We start from the raw sequence: 25,087 nt of genomic DNA, 5'->3' as shown, positions 1-25,087 counted from the left end.
CCCTGCGCGCCCGGCATTGGCGAAGGGCCGTCGAGGGGCCGGACGCCGGACTCCGCCCACCAGGCGCCTGCCGTGGCCCTCGCCGCGCCCTCCCGCGGCCCCCGCCGGCCCGGAGCGCTCTCCCCGCGGGCAGCAGCAGCAGGTGGCTGCGTCACGGAGCGCCTCCAGTCTCTCCAGCCATCAAGCCCAAGGAGGTTGGGGGGGGTGCTTTTTAGATTGTAATTTTATGTCCTGAGATCTCGGAGTATAGGGCGGTAGACTACAGTAGCACCTCGGGTTACAGACGCTTCAGGTTACAGACTCCGCTAACCCAGAAATAGTACTTTGGGTTAAGAACTTTGCTTCAGGATAAGAACCAGTGGCGTAGCTTGGGGGGGTACAGGGGGGGCCGGCCGCACCGGGCACAACATCTGGGGGTTAGGGAAATCCACGGGTTAGGGGGCGCAAATCCACAGGTTAGGGGGCACAAATTACTTGCCTTGCCCCGGGTGCTGATAACCCACTATGCCACTGATAAGAACAGAAATTGCACAGCAGCGGCGCAGTGGCAGCGGGAGGCCCCATTAGCTAAAGTGGTGCTTCAGGTTAAGAACAGTTTCAGGCTAAGAACAGACCTCCGGAATGAATTAAGTAACCCAAGGTACCACTGTAAATACACACAGTGGCGTAGCGTGGGTTGTCAGCACCGGGGCAAGGCAAGTAATTTGCGCCCCCTAACCCTAACCCCCAGACGTTGCGCCCGGTGCGGCCAGCCCCCCCTGCACCCCCCACGCTACGCCACTGAATACACATACCTACATACCGCACAAGCGCATAGCCTTTACCACGCTCCCTGCGTGGTGGCACAGCCCCGAATTTACCCCCTTTGGAGGGGAGTTCCACCCCGCAAAAACCAGCCTGATGACAAGACAGCCCAGATCCAAAACCGCCTCTCTTATCTTTACTCGGCAGCGTCGAGATTCAAGCAAGAAAGATCTTCTCTTACCCTTGCTAACAGCAGCTGAGTTAGTGGTAGCAAAAAAATGGAAATCTCTCAGGTTGCAGGAATGCAACATTGCAAAACACTTAATTTGTCCAGACAAACAAAGGGAACGTCCCGAGTGGGGGACGGGGGGGGGGGATCTACAGGTTCTGTGCAACATGGTGTACTTTTATTGACTTTGTAAAACCAATTGAAGATGGTTTTTAATCTGCCATCAACACACGTGGGAAAGGAGGCAGGAAATGGGTAAGTAGCCACCAGTTGGGACCTCTCTACAAAAAATATAAAACTGTGTCCTGTGAATCCCTGCCAGAATCACTTCTACCTTTTAAACAAGGGTATCCAGTGATGTGTGGTGCGGGTGGGAGGAGTGATAACAGACTTCACATGAGTTAGTGTTTTCCTCCTGGAAACAGGGCAAAATTTAAAACATAATTTCATTCATGGCACTGGTAAGTCCACGATGCCTACTTTCTATAAGCCAGTATTCAGATTCCCTGATGCCAATTTCCCTGCACGGCATAAAAACGGCGTTGTCTGTACCTACAGTATATGTTTGCTTGTTTATTACACCACCCTTCACCCAAAGATCAAAAGGTGGCTCACAACATAAAAATACAAAGTGAGAACGCTAAAACACACTAAAACAAACAAAAATCTGATCAGTGTTTTCCATACCTGCTGTGACTCATCTGTTAACTGTGCAATTCACTGTGGTCCATTGGGATTAGAAAACATTAATGAAGTTCATCCATAATGCATGCTCTGCTTAATATTTACTTACCAACACTTCTGAAATACATAAAAATTCATGGGAGTTATCCTAAAGCAAGATGTTTTTTGCCCAGTTGTTGGCACTATCTATTGTGAAGACATCAAGACAGATGCAGTTTTGCATATGTATAAAACAGGGAGCCTCCTGTACATGGAACTGAAGAGCAATCTTATTTTATTTAGTTACATATTTAATTTATATATTGCCCTTCATCCAAAGATCATGGGGCAGTTTACAATATAATCCTCAGCAACAAGGGGGAGACAACTGATAAAAAATTGCTATCATCAATGACCACAGGACCCCCCACCCACCCCCCAAAAGGAAGCTAGGATTCTGTCCCATCTGAAGTGAAGCACAGTTTTAATCAGTTTTTTAATGGTTAGAGCAAATGTTGGGTTTGGATGAGAGAGAGTTTTCCCTCCTTGCTGCAGTTTTTGGAATGGTGAGTAGAAGCTACTGTTGGGGGTATCTCCACGAACAGAAGCCAATACAGTGGTACCTCTGGTTACTTACTTAATTCATTCTGGAGGTCCGTTCTTAACCTGAAACTGTTCTTAACCTGAAGCACCACTTTAGCTAATGGGGCCTCCTGCTGCCGCTGCGCCGCTGGAGCATGATTTCTGTTCTCATCCTGAAGCAAAGTTCTTAACCTGAAGCACTATTTCTGGGTTAGCGGAGTCTGTAACCTGAAGCATATGTAACCTGAAGCGTATGTAACCCGAGGCACCAGTGGGCAGAGCAAAAGGCCCATTGCATTCTAAACTGGCTCACCTGCTGGGTGATGGAAGCCTGTTTGCTGCTGCCCAAAGCTTTACTTCATTTATCAGGAGCCATATTAAACCAGTTAACACTTGATAACTATCTGTGGGTGCTTCCATGTGACAGTTTATATGCCTTCAGTGTGGCTCCTGCATGCACACAAGCATGGTGTTTATCAAAATGGTGTCCCATTTTGTTGTTGTTGTTTAGTCGTGTCCGACTCTTCGTGACCCCATGGACCAGAGCACGCCAGGCACTTCTGTCCTCCACTGCCTCCCGCAGTTTGATCAAACTCATGCTGGTAGCTTCAAGAACACCATCCAACCATCTCATCCTCTGTCATCCCCTTCTCCTTGTGCCCTCCATCTTTCCCAACATCAGGGTCTTTTTCCAGGGAGTCTTCTCTTCTCTTCTCATGAGGTGGCCAAAGTATTGGAGCCTCAGCTTCATGATCTTCCAGTGAGCACTCAGGGCTGATTTCCTTAAGAATGGATAGGTTTGATCTTCTTGCAGTCCGTGGGACTCTCAAGAGTCTCCTCCAGCACCATAATTCAAAAGCATCAATTCTTCGGCGATCAGCCTTCTTGATGGTCCAGCTCTCACTTCCATACCATCACTACTGGGAAAACCATAGCTTTTACTATACGGATCTTTGTTGGCAAGGAGATGTCTCTACTTTTTAAGATGCTGTCTAGGTTTGTCCCATTTTATTGGCTCCTTAATCCAGATATACAGTTTCCAAGTCATATCCCAGGCACCAGTGTGGCAAATCCTCCCTGTGGACTGAATTAGTCCTATCCAAAGTCATAATTTGCTCCATGAATCCATCCCAGGCCACATTCACTTGCCCTACACAAGTAGGATAATGCATAAAATGCCAGTTGTGCGGCAGGAAAGGTGGGATGCCCTGATGAAGGCAGGGCAAGAGGCTACAGGTGGGAGGATAGGAAGGGAGTTCCACTCCTCCAATACTGGATATCACCCAATCAAAAAGAGGAAGAAAAGGCAAGATGGATTGTATTTCATTTTGCTCTGGTTACAATGGCACATTCAAGGTTTAATTAGCTCCATTTGAACTGGTATACAATATTAGCAGTACAAAAATGCACGTTTGTATAGCACTTTTTAATGTTCAAAGCGTGTAATATACATTACCTTGTAGCATCAATCATTACAACAACTCTGCCAGATTGATTAGCATTAGCTCCATAATGCAGACAGGAAGAGTAGCGTGCCTAAAGCAGTGGTTTTCAACCAGTGTGCCATGGCACCCTCAGGTGCCTTGAAGGATGGTCAGGGGTACCATGGCAACAGTGGCCTCTGTCCTTCTTTCCTCCCCTCCCTCCTCTGATGCCCTCTCGCATCTCTGCCTCCCAAAGGCTTGCACAGCTGTTTGTTGCAGCAGCTCTGGCTATAAGCCCCCCAGAGAAATGGTGCCTCTGGGACTGGCCAGGGGTGCTTCCCAGGCCTCTGTGGGGCAGTGTGAGAAGTCACCTCTCTTTGGGGTGGAGGGGGCAGCTGAGAGAACAGGGGTGGCAGTTGCGGCTGCCCAGAGGACTCCCAAGGAGAGGGGAGAGGAGAGAGACTGAGGGAACACTCCACAAGGGAGGGTGTTTGAAAAAAGGTGAGAGGCTGCAAGCTCCGCAGGCAAGCGGTGACCATAACTGGGCTGCTAAGCCCCATAGGGGAGCCACAGAAAGAATGTAGTTGGTCAAGGGAGCCGTGGATTAAAGAAATAAAAAACCTCTGGCCTAAGGCAATCGAGTGAGTGTGTGGCCAAAGAGATATTTGAATGAAGGACTTTCTGATTCATGTATGTATAGCCCAATCTTAACCATTTCTACTCAGAAGTAAACCATATTGAATTCAGTGAGAATTACTCGTGAATAAGTGGGGTTATTGCATCCTACCTGGGTGGATGGAGCAGCCAAGTAATTTCGTTGTCCCCGAGAGGGGGCAATGACAATAAAGATATTATTATTATTATTATTATTATTATTATTATTATTATTATTATCATCATCATCATCATCATCATCATCATCTTTGGCCTCCTAGCCAATATGCTACACCAGCTCTTACACTTATTTAGCAAAAGGGCTTATGTTCCTTTTCTATGAATAGTCACTTTGCTCAGGAACACTAGCAGACTTCTCTAGTTCTCTGAAGACTTCAGCTGCATAATCTTCTGGTTTTAAAAAATTCAGAACTTGAGGCAGGCAACACTGGGTGGGCAGTGTGGCAACCCAGCCTGACAGATTTCCAACTTTCAGTCTGGGAACTGGCAAACATAAACATCATTGTGGTGATACAAATGTTTGCATACTAATTATTATTTAGGTTTTTTTCCTGATTGCTTTTGCTAATTGCAAAATTCAGTTTTGTCTTTGGCCAAACCACTAGATTCCAAAGAAGGGAGGGGGAAATTAAGAGATTTGAAAGCCTATTTCTTTTCCTCCCCTGAAAAGTTTCCCTGTTCAGTTATTCAATTGTTTGGATTATGTTTACTGGTCATTATAGATCTCTTTGTTAAACACAGCTACCGTTGAGATCATTCCTCATCCCGAGAAGATAAAGCTCTGTGTTTTCCCTCAACATCTGCACAGGGCAAAGCTCCAAGATTAAGTTCCCCATTCACATTTGAATATTTGTATTATCAGCTTTTGAGAAAGACATTCGTGTTTTTAAAAACAAACATGTAAAATGAGTGCCAGGTTCCCTGCCTTAAAAACAAATAATTCAGCAAAATGGTGAAAGAAATGTGTTTTCCAGCTGCTGTTTATAAATCCCAGTTGCTAGGCTGCTGTTATCAAAAGTTATGACTGAGTTGCATAGTTACCCTCTGCAAAGTCTTCCTGTTCTTGACAATGGGGCAGAGGACTCTGCCCCTCAACTATCTGATTAGAACAAGTTGATGGGAGAAAATAGCATTCGGCTGGGCATTATGAAACAAACCTAAATTTAATCCTAATTTAATTGACATTCTTGCCAACCTCTATGAGGTGCAACCCATCTCTTGCCAGAAGTCTTTCCTCATGGAAGTGAGAACCATGGTCAAAGAAGCCAATATTTCCCCAACACCATCTGCACAGCCAGTTGTTTTTGTTGTTGTTGTTTAGTCATTTTGTCATGTCCGACTCTTCGTGACCCCATGAACCAGAGCACGCCAGGCACTCCTGTCTTACTTCCAGTATTTTCCTCTTTCTTCCTGGGTCATCACTCAACAAGAAGGAGTGAGGAAATAACCACCTGTGCCTCAAGTGCCTTCAGCTTCCTACCCATAGTCTCATAGTCCCATATATGCTGAAGGCTGTGGTATCATTTGTACCCACATGAGATACAAGGGAGGGAGGGAGGTGTAATGGTCGATGGGCTTTATAAGACTTGGTAACTTCTCTGTCACATTTTGAATCTTTGCAACTGGAAGACAGCACACCTCCTGGGACATCTTGTTACACCTGCACACAGCAACCTCTGTCCCATCAGCAGAGGAGTCACCTGCCACCACAACACACCACATCCTCCTCTGGGCAGTGGCAGGAATCCTTCTATATACGGCTCCTTCTCTAGCCATCTGTGTATGTTCTGAGACCTGCAACTTCTGTCCTTGTTCCTGTGGCCCAGAATTAAGGGTCCAAGGGGAGGGCCTGGAATCAGTTGTACTGCCCCAAAGACACAACACGTTTCTTGACAGTCCTGCTTCTGTGTGTCACATTCCTCCAGGGGTTTGCTTCCTGCATTTAGTGATCTTCCTCCTCTCTAAGGGCGTCCCACCCCCACAGTATCACTAATCCAGGACAATCTGCTTTGCTCCATCTAGAATATCTTCCTCTGATGACTCTACGTCTGGAGAGGTGAACCTCAAGTTGCTGAACCTTCTCTTCCAGCAAGGCAACCAGCTTACATTTGCTGCAGGTGTAACTTCATACACCCTCAGGCAGGAAAACAAACATAGCACAGGTGTTCCAGGTCACTGCCCAGGTCTCTTGTGTCATAGCACTCCAGGCTTCCCCTCAAACCAGCTCACTAAACACCCTCGCAAAAGCCCCTGCTTACTAGTCCTGATCGCATGTTCTTGGTCGCAAGCTCCCAGAGACTGAGAGCAGCCACGTAGAACTGGTTGCTGCTAACTCCACAGGGTCAGAATTGATGCCGCTTGGCTAGTTGTTATTCTCCATGCACTTGTACAATTAATTTCCTGTGTTTCTTTTAATATAAGCTTTGGGTGACTTTCATTTTTCAGAAATGTGGTTTCCAACCTTTACCTCCAGAACGAAGCAGCCTAGTGTTAGTCTCTTTTTCTGCTGCTCCAGAGAAGGGGACACGGAGCAATGGATCCAAACTACAAGAAAGAAGATTCCACCTAAACATTAGGAAGAACTTCCTGACAGTAAGAGCTGTTTGACAGTGGAATTTGCTGCCAAGGAGTGTGGTGGAGTCTCCTTCTTTGGAGGTCTTTAAGCAGAGGCTTGACAACCATATGTCAGGAGTGCTCTGATGGTGTTTCCTGCTTGGCAGGGGGTTGGACTCGATGGCCCTTGTGGTCTCTTCCAACTCTATGATTCTATGATTCTTTATGACACAATTTCCATTATATGCCACCAATATTTCATAGACTATATTCCTCCCCATATTTGAAAGGCAATTTTAAAATAATAATTTTATTATCTTTAATGCTTTTTATGAAAAGAATGAGGATTAAAAAACAAGTACATTTCATTCAATAACATTTTCCTTTCATCGTACACATATTATAAACCTAGAAAACTTTCCAATCTAAAGGATCGCTCCCCCATGTAAAGTGCAAATGAGAATCAACCTCTGTAATTTTTAGTCAAGTAAACCCAATCTTACACATGTAACTAGGCTAGACAGACTCTTGCGTTGTTTTATGGGGGGGAGTTTATTAAAATGTTCCTGTAATGCCACAAAATCATATAATTTATTTATAAGAAATAGCATTTAAAAAAAGGATCAAATACACAATCCATTTTCTATTTTAAAAAACTGGTTTTCAGCGTAGAGACAAAAAGGAAAGTATTTTCCAACTGGCATTAATAAGCAGGACTTTCTGCAGTGACACTTTATATAAATACATTTTGGAGAAATCAGTCTAATTTATTGGAGCCTTCCCAATGCCACGTGGAGGATACTTTTGACTCTAAGACTTACTTCTCTTTTTGGCAATGTCAAATGATTACCCTCCAAGCTATCTTCTCTATATCCTGTGATCTGCTACATATTTTGCTACCCATTTACTAGCTTCCCATTTACTAGGGAGAGACTCTCAAATGCATTCACAACAGTAGCTATTACTGGTTCTGTGCAAGGAAGAACCTGTGAACGGCTACTCTTGCCTTGTGGATATCTGCTGGCTCTTCAGCTGAGATTATTCACACTTGAAGTACAACTTCAGGAAACACATGCCGCTCCCATTAAACAGAGACAAGAGTTGGGAGACACATTGGTCATCAGCATGGGCCTCAAAATGATTCCTGTCACTGAAATCCTATCCAGCCACCCTCTGCCTACCCTCACCCTCTCCTCCTTAGCTGTTATCAGCTGGTCTTCATATAATGCATTGCCAGCTGATGAAAAACACTTCAAGCCCTTCATTATCATAGAATGGAGAACCTCCAGACCAAAATTTCATCAGTTCTGTACACACAGACCTCGTCTAGAAGTATGATCTGGCGCATCCTCCAAGTCCACCATGTTCTTTACATGTGGTCTTTTGACTGGCCACAGCCTTCCACATAATAGCACCTTCTCAGAGACAAAAGAAGCATGCTGATTTGGATAAGGAAGGGAACATCTCCTTGTGATTTCAGTGTCCAGTTTTGACCCAACTGAGAGCAGGAACTGGCATTCTACCTTTCCCTTTAGCTATGCTGAATCAAGTGCATACAATGGTCATTTCGCATCGATGAAACACAGTAATCTTCTGGAAATGCTACACAGGCCGTCTCTGAGGAAGCCACCTGTTCCTGATGCTGTTCTTGATCAAGTGCAGTTAATTGGCATGAGTTCTAGGGAGCAAAGCAAAATTAAAGACTTAAGTTATTCCCTTGCAGGTATGCTTTGGGCAGAGATGGCATCTTATGAGCATATGCAACAACCAAGCTAATAGTTCTAAAATTATTCCAGCTGGTTTGCATGCAGACTTCCAGAACTATGCAAAACTTGTGGGAAATGGATATTTTAAAAACGACCACATCTTCTCCCTGGGGTGACCTAAAACCCCTTCCTTCAGCTTCCTGTCTCAGCACTGTTTAATTCTGAGCTACTGCAGTGGTTCTGTGAAGATATAATTATGGTCTCACCTGCACCTTCCCTTTTCTGGGAGGAAAGTTCCTCCCATTCACTGGGACACTGATTCTCCGGCAGGACTTAAAACTTCTCCTAGAATTCTCCATACATGCTTCTTTGAAATGAGCTGTGGCTGTGTGGGTGTCTAAAGGTTTGTTCTTTGCAGACTGTGTGTACAGGATAAGGAGACTCAAGCATTCATACAAGTTGATGGTGTTGCATCATTATATCTATGGACTGTGATGGAGTTGCCTCACTATGGAGGTATTTGCCTATTGCCAGGCATGGCTTGACCTCTTCTATATATGGCTAATGAGGGGACATGGTTGGTACACCATGCTGTTTGGCATTTTGGTGGTGTGTCCACATTATTCCTTGTTTTAATTCCTTTTGGAAGACATAGTCTCCCAACTAAAGTATGCCAACCTTATGATGATGGTAGAAGGACTATCAGATTGATATTTCTGTCGTTCTGTTTCCAGAAAAAAAAATGGCTCTCATCTGCCCCTAATTGATTTGTGTTTTGAGCAATGAACTCCAAGATGGATTACTTACATTATGGTCACAACCTGTCAATCATATATAATGGCTGTGTTTTCTACTAAGCAGTTGAAGCTTGAGAAGATTTTAATTGGAACAGAAATAACCCACTGGCCAGTTCTCATAAAACACTAAGCCAAACTATGGCTAAGAATGAATGAGCAGGCGTGCAGATGCTCAAAGGAAAAATCAAAGCTCTTCTCTTCTCCTCGGTCCTCCTGCCTTAACTCTTCCCAAAGGTAAGCTGGGTTTGCTTAGCGTTTTGTCTGAGCCCAGAACCATGGTTTGTGTTACATATGAATCAGGCCTGAGTCAGAATATTTTCTATGGAAAACAGGTGTATGCAGCGTTATTACTATGGTTTTCTTTACCTGGTGTTTGATGAAAGGCAAATTCCTAAATAAACCCGATTTCTTCTTTCTGGTTGCAATATTTTTCACTTGCTCATTGGACATTGGGCTCAGTAAAATGATAATCATGTATCTGTTTACTTACCCTGATATAGAGGAGGGTGCTACTTCATCTGGTTTTCTTACTTCAGTTACATCCTAAGAATGTGAACACAAGCCTATAAGAGGGTTGCTCCTGTGCCGGATAGATACTGCTTTTTAGGATTTAAGTTTAAATGCGCGTTAAAGAGGGGTTCTAAATGTTGTCTAGAATTCACGTGGCAAAAGCTGAAAGATTAAAGGCCAAATTGGAAATCAGGCAGGATATCCATGAAATGAATGGTTCATAGCTTCAAAGCATTGAACATACCCAGCGGTGGTACAGTTTGCATCAGGGCGTTGGAAAAAGAGGGGTTAACCCTTTCCCCGCCTATAATTGAGCAAGAGGAGCCATCTCCATGGCCTACCATGAGCCCCAGTGGGCAAAGTGTCAAGGCAAGTGGAACAGCCAAGCGAGTTAAGCAGCATGGGGAGGAGGGCACAGCACTTGGACCCGCCTCTCCTCCATCTAAACAGAACCTAAGCTTCTCATAGAGGGTGTCTTGTTCTGTCTTGGGCAACATTGGGCACCCATTATCTGGGGCCCAAGTCAGCGCCCTTGCTGAAGGGGGAGTCTAACCACATTCAGGTGAACTCAAAATCCTCATTGTGATTTGGGAACCCTGAAAATATATGGTCCCTGATCATGGGGAGGATTCTAAGCCTGTTCTTTCAGATCACTCTCAATGTGGGAAGGTTTCAAATGGAACTGGCATGTGCAGATGTTGGAGGTGGGGCTTTCATGCACACATCTGCCTCCTCCGCACATTTCATTCACACATATTGAGGCGAACACCTGAGTAGGGCAACACGTTTGATCTTCCAGATGAATATATACTAGAAGCAGGTATGCTACGGAAAGGCAAATCTAAGGAGGGCAGAAAAATTTACCTGTAAAGAGTCCACTGTGTGTGTTGTATCTGATGTTCCTTCTGTGCTTGTTTCTCGAGATATGGTAGACAGCCTGGGTCGATGTCGAGTCATGTATTCATATGTGTTCATCTTTTTATTCACTGCGTACATGGAAGTTTGTGCTTTTTTAAGATTTAAAAAGTATAAATCCCTAAAGCTTTGCAGCTTAGATAGATGGGTGTCAGCAAATTCAGTGAGCTTTCACATTATCTTTGACCATTGTTCCCTTTAGTGAGAAAATAGTGTACACTCAGGGCACCATTAAGATTGGGGATAAAAGTTTGTATTTTGCATAAACTGAGCCCTTCATTTGCACTCCCCTACCCTGTGTTTTCCAGAACTGTTTTACTTACAGAGGTAAAGATGAAACGTCAACAAATGTCCAAGCAGCAAGAAAGAAGCAGATCCCAAAACCACAGTTAATATTGCTACACTCAGGATGCCAGCTGCTGTTGTCTCTACTGGAGCAACAGGAAGAAAGACCAGCCAGGTACCATTTCTAGTGACACCTATTGGAGAAAAAATAATGGGGAGAAGTAATTTTATTCTGGTTTCAATTAAGAAATGAATGATGTTCCCTTTTGTACTAATACTATGGCAGGAGTTTCGAAACTGTTCCCTAAGTGTCTATGCTGGTCAAACAGCCAGATATCAGTGAATAAAGAAACATTGACTAAAACACACTTTTAAAGCAATGGTTCCCAAGGTTTTCTGGGCTACCGCCCTCTTGGTTTCATAAACTCATCCCCCCTGCCCTCTGCCCTATACAAAGCATCATTCAGAATAGCAGTTTCCATGACCCACTCAGGAAGATAATAACACAATAAAATTCAGCAAAGAATATTGCATGAAATTTTTTCACATTCTTACTATACAGTACTACTCTTCTTACTTACTATACCCTTTATTATTTCTACCCTGCCCATCTGGTTGGGTTTCCCCAGCCACTCTGGGGAGTTTTACTAATGAAAACATAATTACAAACTTATATCCTTTGTTACTGGAAATTTACAACAAACTCAGAAATGTAGAACATGAAAACTGGAATCTGATGGAAGTACATGGTGAATCTCATAAAATATTTCCAGATTTCAGACAGTAGTAACATGATATGTTGCATTGATGTGAATCATTTGGCACAGTTGCCTGCACTAAGAAATCTTGCATACAGGGTGGTAACAGGCAGTGACAGCCACCAACCTAGATGGCTTTAAAATAGGACTTGACAAATTCACAGATGAAAACCTTCCCACCTCAATGATATCTTCCTTCCTACATGGTGAATTAGTCTTGTGAAAGCCCTCTCAACTGGGGTCTTACTTTATTATATTTTGAAAAGAACAAGTACATGTTTATACTACTTTGTGTGGCCACCCCTCAAAATTACAATAGTTGTACAAATGAACCCTAATGTTTGCATATACAAATTTTGGTTGAGAGAAGGACATTGCTCAAATGCCTGTCTAGTCAGTACTATACCAATCATGAGCTGGTTTTCCCTCTAAATGACCACCCCTTTCTGTTTAAGAAACCATAGGCACTACCTTGAAAAAGTACTACTAGGTCACATTGGTGTAAAAAGTTTTTTTAAGTCAGTGGAACAATACTTTCAAACTGAGGAGATGTGCGGAGCCGTTCTGGGTCCACGAAATACTGGATGAAGACATATATCATCACCATAATCAGCAGAAGGATTCCAAGAGCAGCAGAAGCAATCGCATTGAAGAAAAACCTATGAACACGTTAACAGAAAGATTCCAGTTAGCCATAATCTGTGGAAGGCTGTACAATTACAAATTGAATGTATGTATTTAATTGTATTTTTTCACGCCACCCCAATCTCTGAGAGGTGTGAGACTCCATGGGTTTCAGTGCTTATCCAGGGTTTGGTTTCCTTGTAATGAGGAACAACAGAGACTTTGTGATAGTTGGGTCATTTGCACACATATACAACCTGAGACTACAATGGAGCGTTAGCACATGAGAAGGTCCTGCTTCTCCCATCCAGTCACAGCCTTGGATTCCAGCAGAAGTCAAGCATGGCTCTGTCTCTCTGCTCCTATGCCAGCTGCACACACAACTCTGGCTTTTATCTTTCTCACCAAGTGAGGGAGGAGAGCCCACCCATTTGTCTTCAGGCCAAAGCAACCTCCCTTGTTATACTAATGACAGAAGATAGTGCCATTAACTGACCAAGAAACTTGCCTGGCTAGTTTGACAGTGGAATCCTCCATTAGATTTTAACCCTTGATGGATTAAAATGTGCTGCTGAATGCAGGTCTCATGTAGATGAACACCTGGGAGCCCATCCTAAGGTTTCTGCTTCTTCCTTTGCAGCTGTAGCTTTATGTCATGACATCCAGGGTTGTGGCTGGGGGGGAAACGGCCTCATGGGCCAAATTAGGATCCCTGGGAGACCTAATGAGGTCTGCAAGCCTGGGGTTTCTCATCCATGCTCAGGAATGATTTTCATACTGTGTTCCACAATTCTTTAGAAACCTACCAGAGGTTCCTCCTTGAGATAACATGCTCTCCTGAAAGGCAGCTTGCCCATGACTACCAACTCTTCTCTCACAAATGTGCAGCTACAGGGAAGTGGCGAGTGTGTTTTAGATTGTACTATCAGTCCAAGCAGGGCAACAGCTAGGCCCAAGAGCTTGGCCTGGTGATTCATCTAAATTAATGCCCTAGAAGAGGGATGTCCAACTCCCAAGAGAACATGTTCCAGAACACTCTGCTATGGATTCTGTGGGATAGATATCTAAGCAGAAAGGGTTATCTGGAGGCACACAGGGCCAGTTGTCGCAGCTGGAAGTATACAAAACCAACCAATTTTGGCTCAGGATGCTGCTCCATATAACTATGCTTCTCCAAAAAAGGTTCTGCAGCTGGCCTGTGTGACTGACCTCACTAACAATCTTAGCTTGGCCCTCAATTTTGCCGCAGCACAGTTTGCCCAAAATGCTGAAGTAGCTATTAGCCTTCTCATCTCTGTTGGCCCTCCCCATGGAGAAAGTATGATGCTGTGACACCTTTCAAATTCCCAGATTCCTAGGGAATGAGCAGATTAGGATTTAATCAAATACCAGTGAGGAAAACCAGCAGTGTTGGACATACATCATTTTGAACAGGGAATTGGAAGGGCAGATTGTGAACAGGAGAGCCAGCCCACACTGTTTTGCTACCCTGGACACAGTAGCAGATTGAACCTCTCATTCTATGTAGAAAAGACTCTTACTTCAACAGGGCAGTGTCCTTTGGTGCACCTGGTTACAGCAGGCCAGCTTAGAGACTGGTGAAGATAATGGGGCACACACAGATTTGTCAGCCAACAGAGGGGAAGTGTTAGGGTGTTCAGGAGAAACAACTAGAGGGGCTGCCACTAGTGCTCCCCACACCACCTAGCATTTGTGGGATAACCAGTCTCATATAACTGACATGCTTAAGTCTAATGCAATGAAGAGATTAATAACACAGAATAAACTGTACTGCCAGGCTTAGACTAGGTCATTCCCCCTCACCTTGGGAGGAACTAGGTATTCAAGCCATTGGTCTCCTCCCGAGAGTAGTTCCCAATAGATTTAGTTAGTTGCTCCAGCTCAGACCGCATGGCTCTCACAAGCCACTCTTGAATTGCTTTACCAATTTAAGAGCTTTCACCACTGTGCAAGTAAGCTAAGTTTTACTGCCTGTACAATTTTTTCTGGCTGCTGCATGGAAAAGCAGATTAATCTGACTCTTGGAGAGTTTGTAAGTAAACCATTTTTAACTTATCAAACGCCTTTTTCTGTGCTAGGGGAAGGAGGAAACATTGGCACTCACTTGAAAAGGCATATTTTAAAGGTCTAACAACCTATATTTCCATACTTTACTTCTTTCACCAAGGAGTACTTATCCCAAATTTGGATCTTGGCATCTAGGAAATTGTTCCTTCTATACAGTCCCCCCCCCACTTTGTGGTCCTGACAGCCTGAAAGCCAATAAATGAAGAAACTGAGACCAACAACCTTTCAAAGAATGAAAGTCTGCTTTGAATGTCTTCTAGCATGAGGCAATTGCTCCCCATCTGTGGTGTGCATTAATTGGAGCAATAATGCTTAGCTTGTTAAAGGAGGTGGCCACAGTATAGGGGCCTTGGATCAGACCACTTTGCGCTATCTTCATCAACATAAAATCCATCAATTAATACTTGCATTAATAAAATGAAAGCTAGCATAAGGAGAGGAGAAATTAATTATCATGCAGTTAGTGACTTACACAGCTCCCAGAGCTGTGTCACAAGGGATGAATAGCCTTTCATGAGCTTTTCCTCAGCCAGCTCATTTATAATAAATGCAGTACAGCATCAGCATATAAAAACTTGGGGAAGATTTAAAACTGATTTCTCATAAAGCAAACCAATACTTTGGCTTTATTTGAAAATAGGTTCCGTCCAGTTGATTAAGATCTTGCTGGCTCTCTTAAAATCTAATTAATGCACCTCTATGCCATGGAGCAAAAATGTCCCAATAGCTTGAAGGCAGAAAGCAAAAACACTCCCAGCTCCCAGCAGCTCCCTCTAGCTGGGGAACTAGCCAGGATTTCAGGGTGTGGAGTAAAGAGTTCAATAGAGGTGGCCTGCTCTTAGATATAGTCACATTTGGAGTGTGTTTTTGAGAGGATTTGTTGTGGCTTCTCTTGTATAACTCATAAAAATAGGACGGGTTAGTTCCACACTAGAGCCCTTAAGTGCTGCTCAGGCACTGCTTTTCTACAATGAGCTGGAAGTGGAATAAAAATGGAACATACAGTCCCTTGTTTAACTTGATAACCATCCCCATGCCATCCTCCTATAATATTAACTCAAAAGTCCTATTCAGCAAAAAAAAATCAAAAAAAATCTGTCTATTTAAAAGTTTATTTCTTGCAGTTTCGGCTCATTCCATTGCTTTTCCTATAGAGTGATAAAAAGCTTGTTAATTATCCCCTGAACCAGGCTTCCTCTAACTCGGCCCTCCAGGTGTTTTGAGACTACAATTCCCATCATCCCTGACCACTGGTCCTGCTAGCTAGGGATCATGGGAGTTGTAGGCAAAAAAAAAACATCTGGAGGGCCGAGTTTGAGGAAGCCTGCCCTAAACAATCTTTCTTAATTACTCTAATTTCAGTTTCTGTTCCCCTGGATTTACTGACCAATTGCATTGTCCACCCCACCATTGCTATTGCGAAATAGCATTAATATGCTATTTAACAGAATAAGAAGAATCCAGATACCAAAAGGCACAGAAATTGAGAGAGGTTATTCAAGGAGCAATTAATTGACTATTCATCACTAATTCCAACTCCCCTCCCAGCCATGCTCAACAAGAAGCAATAAAATGTGGTGAGGCAACAAACAGTAAGTATTTAATTAAAGGCACAGGAGCCTTAATGGAACCATGTCTATACTTCAACTGCATTTCATTAAAAAAATTATATACAAACCAGGGCTCAGAGGGGACAGGAGGACAACACAGAAGACACTGGAATGCCAGAAGCTGCCAAATAGGTTGTCTAGATGCTACATAAAGAGTGTGCGAACAAAGGATGATGTTCCCTCTGAAAAGTGCCAGTTTGGAAGCAATCAAAGTTATTTACTCAGGGCAAACATTTAGCTTTTTAGGTGACTGGATTAGTTCCTCTGGAATGCTTATTTAGTGCATAGAACCACTTCAGTTTTGATACTTTGGATGCAAAACTAGCAGATTGTTTAAGAGTACAGGTGTTCCTAGAGATAGGGGTGGGTGCTTCACTTATTTTAGAGTCATATTTCCAAAGCTAGCTGCTGTTAGCTTACCAGTAGTTTCGGCTTCCAACACAGTTATTTAGCCAATTACAGTGATGGTCAAAGTCTGCAATACACTTATTGCAGGTACTACAGTGTTTGGTTTTTGGCCCTCTGAGGAGAAGAAGAGAGACATTAAATAGAATACAATAGAATTCAGGTACTAAAATAGAACACATAAATAAAGACTGTCTCGTGTTTATGGTAAGTCTAAATATTTATACATTGCATTTACAAAATGTACATGGAACTGATGAGCCATCCATGCACAACCAGAAGAGCCATGCAGGAAGTCAGAGTTTTGTTTTTTAATGTGAAAGTACTGAACTGGATTAGTAATACAGATATGAATAGCAAGTCTCTGAACCATCTTTAAGGATAGCCTCACACAGAGTTCATCACAGTAGCTAACCAGGAAGTTTATCCAGGAGCAGGGAAAGCTGTAGGCTCTCCGAACCACTGTGGCTCCTTGAACCTTCAAAGACAAAGAAAATTCCCAGAGTTCTCCCAGAGTAGGTACTTGAACTTTTAATTTGGCTGCTGAAATTGATGGTGCTGTTTTTATTTTAATTATGTGATGTTTTTACAAGCATATTGGGTTTTCATGTATTATTATTATTAGCCTTCTATGCAATCATCTCAAGGTGATGTAAAATAAAACAACAAAAGCAATTTATAAACGGGAAATGTCCTGGACATTTTAGCATTATTGGGTGTTTCAAAGTTTTAAGTTACGTTTATATGTATTTGTATTGTTCCCCACGACGGGGTGAGCTTCCGTTGCTCGGTCCCTGTTCCTGCCAACCTAGCAGTTTGAAAGCACGTCAAAGTGCAAGTAGATAAATAGGTACCACTCCGGTGGGAAGTTAAACGGCGTTTCCATGCGCTGCTCTGGTTCGCCAGAAGCCATGCTGGCCACATTACCCGGAAGCTGTACGCCGGCTCCCTTGGCCAGTAAAGCGAGATGAGCGCTGCAACCCCAGAGTCGTCCGCGACTGGACCTAATGGTTAGCGGTCCCTTTACCTTTTTTAATATTGTTCTTATGTATTTAGTTTTATGCAGTACATTTTCTTGCCTTGTGAGGAAATATTTCAGAAAATCAGGATATGGATTTGCACCATAGCTCTCAACTTTTCCCTTTTCTTGTGAGGAATCCTATTCAGAATAAGGGAATTTCCCTTAAAAAACGGGAAATGTTGACAGCTATGATTTGCACTGTTGTGATAACGGAAAGTGAACTGAGCAGGAAGATGATAGCCATAGCCCTTTATGGTTGTGCAAAACACTAGCCTAGGTGGCGAATTTTCTCGAGTGAGCTTCCTGCAGGCCCAGAACGCATATGCGTAATTGCACAGAGACAAAAAACTAGTACAAAGGAGCAGTTTAAGCAGCAAGAGGCAAATAGCAGAGGAAAACCAGTGCAGGCAAATAAGTAGGTCTCTTCTTTGCTGTGCTGTAATGGGAGTGACTTACACATCAGCTTCACAAAGATAGCAGTACTGGTTCTGAATAACATGCTTGCATTTGCTTCGGTCAAAAATTGGCATTGGTTTCTTGTAATTTTTCTTCTTCAGTATATTTTGATCTGCTGGATCGATAGTGATTGCAACAAGATGAGTGATTAAGTGATGCACGAAAATTAAGCCAATCACCTGCATTGTAATGAGGTTAAGGAAAAGTCAAAAAAAACAAGAGAATAGAAGAGTCTGGATTATTTTTTTTACATTTGTTACATTAAGTCACCAGATTTGCTTAGGTGCTTCAGTATTCAAATGGCCAGGTAGAAAGCTCTGTCACTGGTATTCTTTTCTCTTATGCCACGAAGAAAGGCTACTAGTTTTAGTGGATTTGTTTGCAGGACTCTGGAAGAGCAAAATACTAGTTTCTGTCTAATTGTCATAGATTCAGTATTGCACCGTCACCATTTTTGCCATATTTCAAAAAGTAAAATTCCTGACACCCACAAAGCCGTTGAGCTTTCTTTGGGGAGACCTGACATTTCGCAGATTCAGCAAAATTCCCCCTTGACACAATTTTTACACCTGAAAACCAGGACATGTCAGGCAGTGGCGGAGCTTTATGCTCCGGCACTGGGGGGCGGAAAGCAGGCGGGGCGGGGCTGGCGCCTGTCCTGGGGGTAGGGGTGCATTTTTGGGGTGGGACATGCCACCTGTGGGGGTGGGGCACCCAGCGCAGGCGGGGGGCGCAGCCGTGATGGAACCCCACCAGGATCGCACTGCCGGGGGCGGTGCGCTCCCCCCACCCCCTCTTCCTCCTCCAGTGATGTCAGGAAAAGGAATTTCCCATGCACCACATTTCTATACAAATAGAACTGAATGTCTTGAAGACATCAAAACAGTACAATAATTTATTCTGAGAAGGTACCACACCTGGACAACATGTCTTGAGACTCCCTTGCTTTTAGGAAAGGCAATCCCAAACAATCTTAGATGCCCTCCTTACTCTCCCCAGAATAGGAAAATTCCTGCTTATGTACTATAGTTGTTTTTATTTAAAAGTTTATTAGTTCCATATATGAACATTTTTACAAAGGAAAGACAAGGTCCTTCAATAGCCATGCATGATATGGAAAAAAATCTACCCATTATCTTTCAGCTTCTTGAACCAACAGATCTAAAAGTGCTCCCACTCATACAATAACAACCAACTATCACCAAATGTTTTAATTCCTTTCTATGTGGCCATCAGCCCCAGCTAGCTTGGCTGACAGTCAGAGATGATGGAAGTTTTATTCCAACATCAGGGGAGAACCCTGATCAAACAAAACCAAAAAGATGCCAACCTAGAAGCAGATCATCTATAAGAAAGCATTACAACAACTTCATCTTCGAGCAATTTGGAGGTTTTTAAGCAGAGCTTGGATGGCCATCTGTCACGGGTGCTTTAGTTGAGATTCCTGCATTTCGTGGGGTTGGACTAGATGACCCTTGGGTCCCTTCCAACGCTACAATCTTATGGTTCTATAATTCACTAATCAATCCATTAAATCAACTGGCAGTCATGTTTAAATCTGTTTGAACAGGATATTTCAAGTTCAGGGAAATGGTTCTCATTTCTCATTTGTGATTGAAAGTTTTATTACTAAAATAATTGTTTTTCTAGTTGATGCTCAAATGGAGCAGAAGGGCCAAAAACTGCATCTGGCACCCATACGTGAACACTTGTTCTAACTTGACAATTATATTCTCACTTTAAACTGGATCATCATGTGCAAGAATAATTGAGGGCACCATTAAGTCTTCCTAGCAACAATCATGTGTTTGGTACACAAACAGTGTATCAATTACAGGATTTATGAGTTTCCTATTCACAATGTTAGTGTCCTTCTTGACCCCTGGACTCCTCATCCTGTACAGAGGAAGAGGGGAAAAACTTTACTGAGCCTTTTAAAAAGAGCAGCTAAATGAAGCAGCCGAGCCACATTACACAACACTAAGCACACTATAAAGGACTGTTGGTTTAAAATATATTACTGAATGATCACAATCAAATTTTAAAAGTATAAACAGAGGGATAATACATTTTGATCCCCCCAAAGGTTCAGTCCATACAAGACCCTACTCCTCTGAAAGACAAAACCCCACAAGTTTCAAATAAGGCTGCAATCCTGTGCACACACTTAACTGGGGGAAAGGTACATTGGTTGTAATAATGCTGTAATAATATTACTGAACGTTGCTGTTCACTGCAGGTTTGCCGACATTAGTTGCCCATGAAAATGTTTAGTAGCTTGAGAGATGAACATTTTGACATTTCCCTTAAGGACATAAACCACCTAATTTATGTCCTGGTTCTGTGCTTGAAAAGGATGGGCAAAACGTGGCCCATGAGCTTGGCCTAATTTCATGAGGGTGGGAAACCCAGAAGGAGAGAAGGAAGGGGGAAGTGGAAAAGGTAGAGGTGGAGAAGAGAGTGAAAACAGAACAGCCCTGCTCGCCCCCAACATGTGGTCTGGATTGCAAAAAAGATCAGTCGCGTTTCAAAACAACTCACAACTTGCCCCTGTTTTCAGAATACAATGAGAGAGTGAGAGTGCAATCCTATGCAGGCTGCAATTGTAACCCTACTTACCTGGAAGTAAGTGCCTCTGATTCCAGAGGGAGTTACTTTGGAGTAAGCTTGCTGAGAATTGCACCCTAAGTCTCCTTGCATTAAATGGAGCTTACTCCGAAGTAACTGGATCCAGAATTGCGGCTTAGGCAAATCACTGGTTATTCCTCTTGCCACGCATGGCAAATGCAGTTCATGTGCACTGTTAGTTTTCCACAGGATTTTAAACGGAAGGGGAAAGGATACAGCATAGGCGACCAATTTCCATTCATTTGGGAGAAGAGGAATGTAGATACCAAAGCCCACTATGGCCAAGTATGAATAAAGCACCAGGGTGATCAACTGGAACGAGTGGAGTGGTAAAGACCAGCCGTTCACTCTGGAGTGCAGTGGAACCACCATGTGGTCATTCAGCTGCTCAGGACTTGTCTGCCTCAGCTTCTTGTCATAGCAGGTCATCTGCAAGACAGAACCCAGAATCACCTGTTAAAAATAGCCAGTGTGCTTTCTAGGCTGAGAAAGAAAGAAACAACAGCGACACACAGGGCACACTGTGGGACGGGAAATAGATCTCAGACACTGCATCTTGCTCGTTCACAATTCTGCAAGAATGTTACATCACCCACCCACGTCCCACCACTGCTTTGAGGTTTCCCTACACAACCAAGTGGTATACAAATTTTAAGAAATAAATCACTTGCACCAAGAGACACACAAAATGCTCTTATTGATGTGGCAGGTACCCTTAGGGCAAAAGGCGCATCATTTGTCAAGCTTTCAAATCTCTAGTAAATGCAAAACGTTTGAGATATGGCAATTAAAAGTTAATTATTTCCTTGTGGTTTTGATAATCCAGAAAGGAAAAAAAATCTGCTTTCCTAAAGCAGATGGCAAAATAGAGCTAAGCAGTGCTCCTTCCCAAGACGAGTATAAGAATATAAATTCAAGACTACGGAATAAAAAGTTTCATTGTGATTTGCACATTACTCATCTCAAGTCACACATTAATTCCAGGTCAACTCTGCCCTTCTCCTGATCAGATTTACTTCCTGATTAGGTTTAGGTCATATCTGGCTGTGGAAGCTCAGTTAGGATTAGGTGTGCCAAGTGCTAGGGGTGGAAGTGTCTTCGGCCCCCTCAATATTGGCTGGCAAGGGGCTGGGCCCCCTCAATGCTGAGGGCATGGAGAAGGCCAAGCATGGAGCCAAGGGTGGCACAATTCAGTGGGTGACTCCTCTTAAGCATGAGAAAGGACTGGGCTCTGCCATCGGCCTCCTCCCAATGATGTGACGTTGCATGCATGATGTCACACATGCACATCGGGCACATGACGGTGTGTGTGCGTAACGTCACACAAGTGAAACGCATGCCAGGGCCCCACAATCTGTTGGTTTCTGCTTTCTTCTCTGTGCAGCGAAGTGCTTGTCACGAGACAGGTTGTTTACATTCCACAGAGTCTGTACTGTTGGGTTCCCACGGGAACGGGAGACTGGATGTGACGTACACTGGTTTCCTGTTTTTCACTGCTCTTTGCAGTTTCAGTTGGTGACTCTCTCCGTGCTTTAGAGGAGAGATGACGCTTTCTCTGCTCCGGCAGAGGGAAAATGTTTTTCTGTAACATACCAGCTTTGAACTGTAAATAAAGTAGTATAGAGCATGTTGGCTCATACTTCTCATCATTCCGCTGTGCACTGGACACTGCTTATCTCCAACATTTGGTTATGGGCCCAGAAAACGCAGTGTTTTGAGGATGGACTTCAGAAGTCGGGCTCCTGGCAAAGGAACAAAGGAGCATAGAGACAAAGTGCCGGCAAAGCATCGGAACAGCGGCAGAGAGACGGAACGCACGGTATCTGCTCTGCGCGTCAAAATGATTGATGAAGGTATGTGCTACTGCTCCGGGCAGCCTGCCAGCTTCTAATTAATGGCTTTAAGGCTGGACTTTGAACTTTTAAAGCCGTTTTCCACGGCACAAGCGTAGTGGCTTGGATGGCTGGGAAAGTGAAAGTAACTTTGAATTTGCCTTTGGAATGAGGTTTGAAGTAAGCAGAGCAGCACAGGCAAGGCAGAGGCTGTTTTGAGATTGCCTTTGGATTGAAGCAGCTGTACACAGAAGCAGCATGTATAAAGCAGCTTGATTTAAAGCAGTCATGATGGCTAGCTGCAGAAGGCTGGATGAAGCAAGTGGGGAATTTGATACCACTGATCAGCCAAATGCTCAACTCACAGTAGCTTGTGATACTGCCATGATTCAGAATGAAGCAGATCGGCGGGGTGCTAGCTGCATCAACAAGGGGGAGTCTTCACAGACGTCATCCCATAGTGCAGTGGAACCACCAGATGGCGCCAAAGCTTTGAAGGCAGTGAAATGCTACTCGTGTGGACGTCTAGGCCATATGAAGAGGGAATGCAAATATCCCAGGGCCAAGACAGAGCAGCGCAGTGGAAGCTCATCGCGTGGAAAAGGCCAGAGCAAAGGCAAAGGTCCGGTGTCCAGGACAACGCAGCACAAGGCAATGGTCTCACGCTACGCTCCAAAGGTTGCAGAGGTTGCAGAGGTTGCAGAGGTCAAGAAGACGTCTAGATCTTTCTTCGTTGTTGATTCGGCTGCAACGCATCACATGTGCAACGATAAGCGACTGTTCGTGTCTTTTACACCGCAGGAAGGTGCGATTCACCAGGCGGATGACCACACAATCCCCAGTAAAGGCTACGGAACTGTTGTTCTTCACAGTTTGGACTTATCGATACAGGATGTTCTTTATGTGCCGGATGCGAAACATAATCTGCTCAGCGTTGGACAGCTGATTGAGAAGAAGATTGACGTTTCCTTTAAGAACAATAGATGCATCATCACCAAGAAAAATGATTATCAATTGTATGCTGAATTTGTTGGTCGTTTGTTTCTTTTGTATTATGATGATGTTGTGCAGGATGACACTTGTTGCATTGCAGGTTCTAACAAAAGTTTGCATGCAGAATGTATTCACGATTTTCATCGAAAATTTGGACATTTGCATTTTGAGGCAGTATCTAAAATGCCTGCCTTGGTTGAAGGTATGACTATTAAACCCTGCAGGTACCACATGAAGTGCAAGGCATGCGCAGCAAACAAGGTGAAAATGGCTGCGAAAGGTAAGGTGTCTAGTAGGCAAGCTACAGAGCCATACCAAATTATTCATGCTGATTTGGTTGGACCACTAGCGCCCTCTTTGGGTGGGAATAGGTACTTCATGGTTCTTGTTGATGCATTTTCCAGGTATATTTATGTGTACAATCTCAAGCAGAAATCAGAGGCTTTTCCTAGGTTCAAGGAATTCTGTGCTTGGTTGGGAAATGTGCATGGTAAGATGATAAAAATTCTTTTCACTGACCGGGGGGGAGAATTCACTTCTCAGCAGTTTGAAGCTTTTCTGACTGAGAAAGGAATTCAACACGATTTGTCTAGTCCTCGCTCGCCATGGCAGAATGGACTTGCGGAACGAGCAAATCAAACATTGCTTCAAGGGTTAAAAACCTTGCTGCATGATGCAAATCTTCCAGAGAGTTATTGGGCCGAAGCTCTCTCATGTTTCACTTACAGTTATAATCGCAGGTTATCTTCAGCGATTGGTTGTACCCCCTATGAGAAGATGTTTGGCAAGAAGCCATACATCAAACACATGAAAATTTTTGGTTCTGACATGTGGGTTCACTCACCACAAAACTCCAAGTTAGACAAGCGTGGTTTGCATGGTATCTTTCTAGGTTATCAGAAAGGGTCTTACAGAATAATGATGACTGACTCTAAGGAAATTAAGCTCACAAGAAGTGTTGAGTACAATGCCAAGTGGGGGGAGAATGTGGGAATTTTCCAATGTTATCCTGATGACAGTGATGAGACTGAGGATAGTCAAAAGCAACCGCAACAACCCACACCCACTGATGAAGGTTCTGATTCTGAGTCTGAAACTGAAACTGAATCGAGTGATTCAGAGGATTTCAAGAGTGCGAAAGCCTCTATGCGACCCTCTGAAAGCTCTGATCAAGAATTGGAAGAACCATTGTTCACAATAGGTCACTTTTCTCCTAAGAAGGAAGAGGAGAGTGTTGAAGACTTAAGGCTAATTCGCAGGTCACAGAGAGCCACAAAAGGCAGACCTCCAAAGAGATTTGCTGATGAGTTTGCTAAGATAGCACTAACAGCTGTTAAAAGCTCCAAGAAGGTATTTGAACCTTCAAGTTTTCAAGAAATCCAGGATTTGGATTCAAAGGAAGCTGAGCCATGGTTAAATGCCATGAAGGCTGAGCTTGATTCCTTGGAAAGGAACAAAACATGGGAGCTAGTTCCAGTAGTTCCAGGAATGAAACTGCTTGGAAGCAAATGGGTCTTCAAAGCCAAGACTGATCAAAATGGCAAAATAGTCAGACACAAAGCCAGATTGGTAGCCAGAGGTTTTGCTCA

General features: G+C 43.6%; 1 protein-coding gene and 1 long non-coding RNA gene across 8 annotated transcripts in view; one reads left to right on the top strand and one right to left on the bottom strand.

The window, feature by feature from the left end:
- The first annotated feature begins 111 nt into the window (after positions 1-111).
- On the top strand, positions 112-11,448 carry LOC309354448. The gene is made up of 2 exons (XR_014162310.1): positions 112-194; positions 11,107-11,448. It is a non-coding gene; the product is annotated as an uncharacterized lncRNA (long non-coding RNA).
- Positions 7,176-25,087, bottom strand: part of LOC309354255 (palmitoyltransferase ZDHHC11-like) — a 34,427-nt gene continuing 16,515 nt past the window's right edge. For all 7 annotated transcript variants that reach the window (XM_081884363.1, XM_081884364.1, XM_081884360.1 and 4 more), the window contains 8 exons: positions 20,890-21,102; positions 18,046-18,224; positions 16,584-16,685; positions 12,376-12,500; positions 11,122-11,277; positions 10,748-10,869; positions 9,864-9,916; positions 7,176-8,548 (listed from right to left, as the gene is read on the bottom strand). In XM_081884363.1, the coding sequence (XP_081740489.1) occupies positions 8,533-8,548; positions 9,864-9,916; positions 10,748-10,869; positions 11,122-11,277; positions 12,376-12,500; positions 16,584-16,685; positions 18,046-18,224; positions 20,890-21,102 (966 nt within the window). In that variant the 3' untranslated portion in view covers positions 7,176-8,532. The remainder of the gene's footprint in view (positions 8,549-9,863; positions 9,917-10,747; positions 10,870-11,121; positions 11,278-12,375; positions 12,501-16,583; positions 16,686-18,045; positions 18,225-20,889; positions 21,103-25,087) is intronic.

Source organism: Podarcis melisellensis (genome assembly GCF_964234715.1).
Source record: "Podarcis melisellensis genome assembly, chromosome: 13".
Taxonomy (NCBI): domain Eukaryota; kingdom Metazoa; phylum Chordata; class Lepidosauria; order Squamata; family Lacertidae; genus Podarcis; species Podarcis melisellensis.
This window is presented reverse-complemented; position numbering and strand designations above follow the sequence as displayed.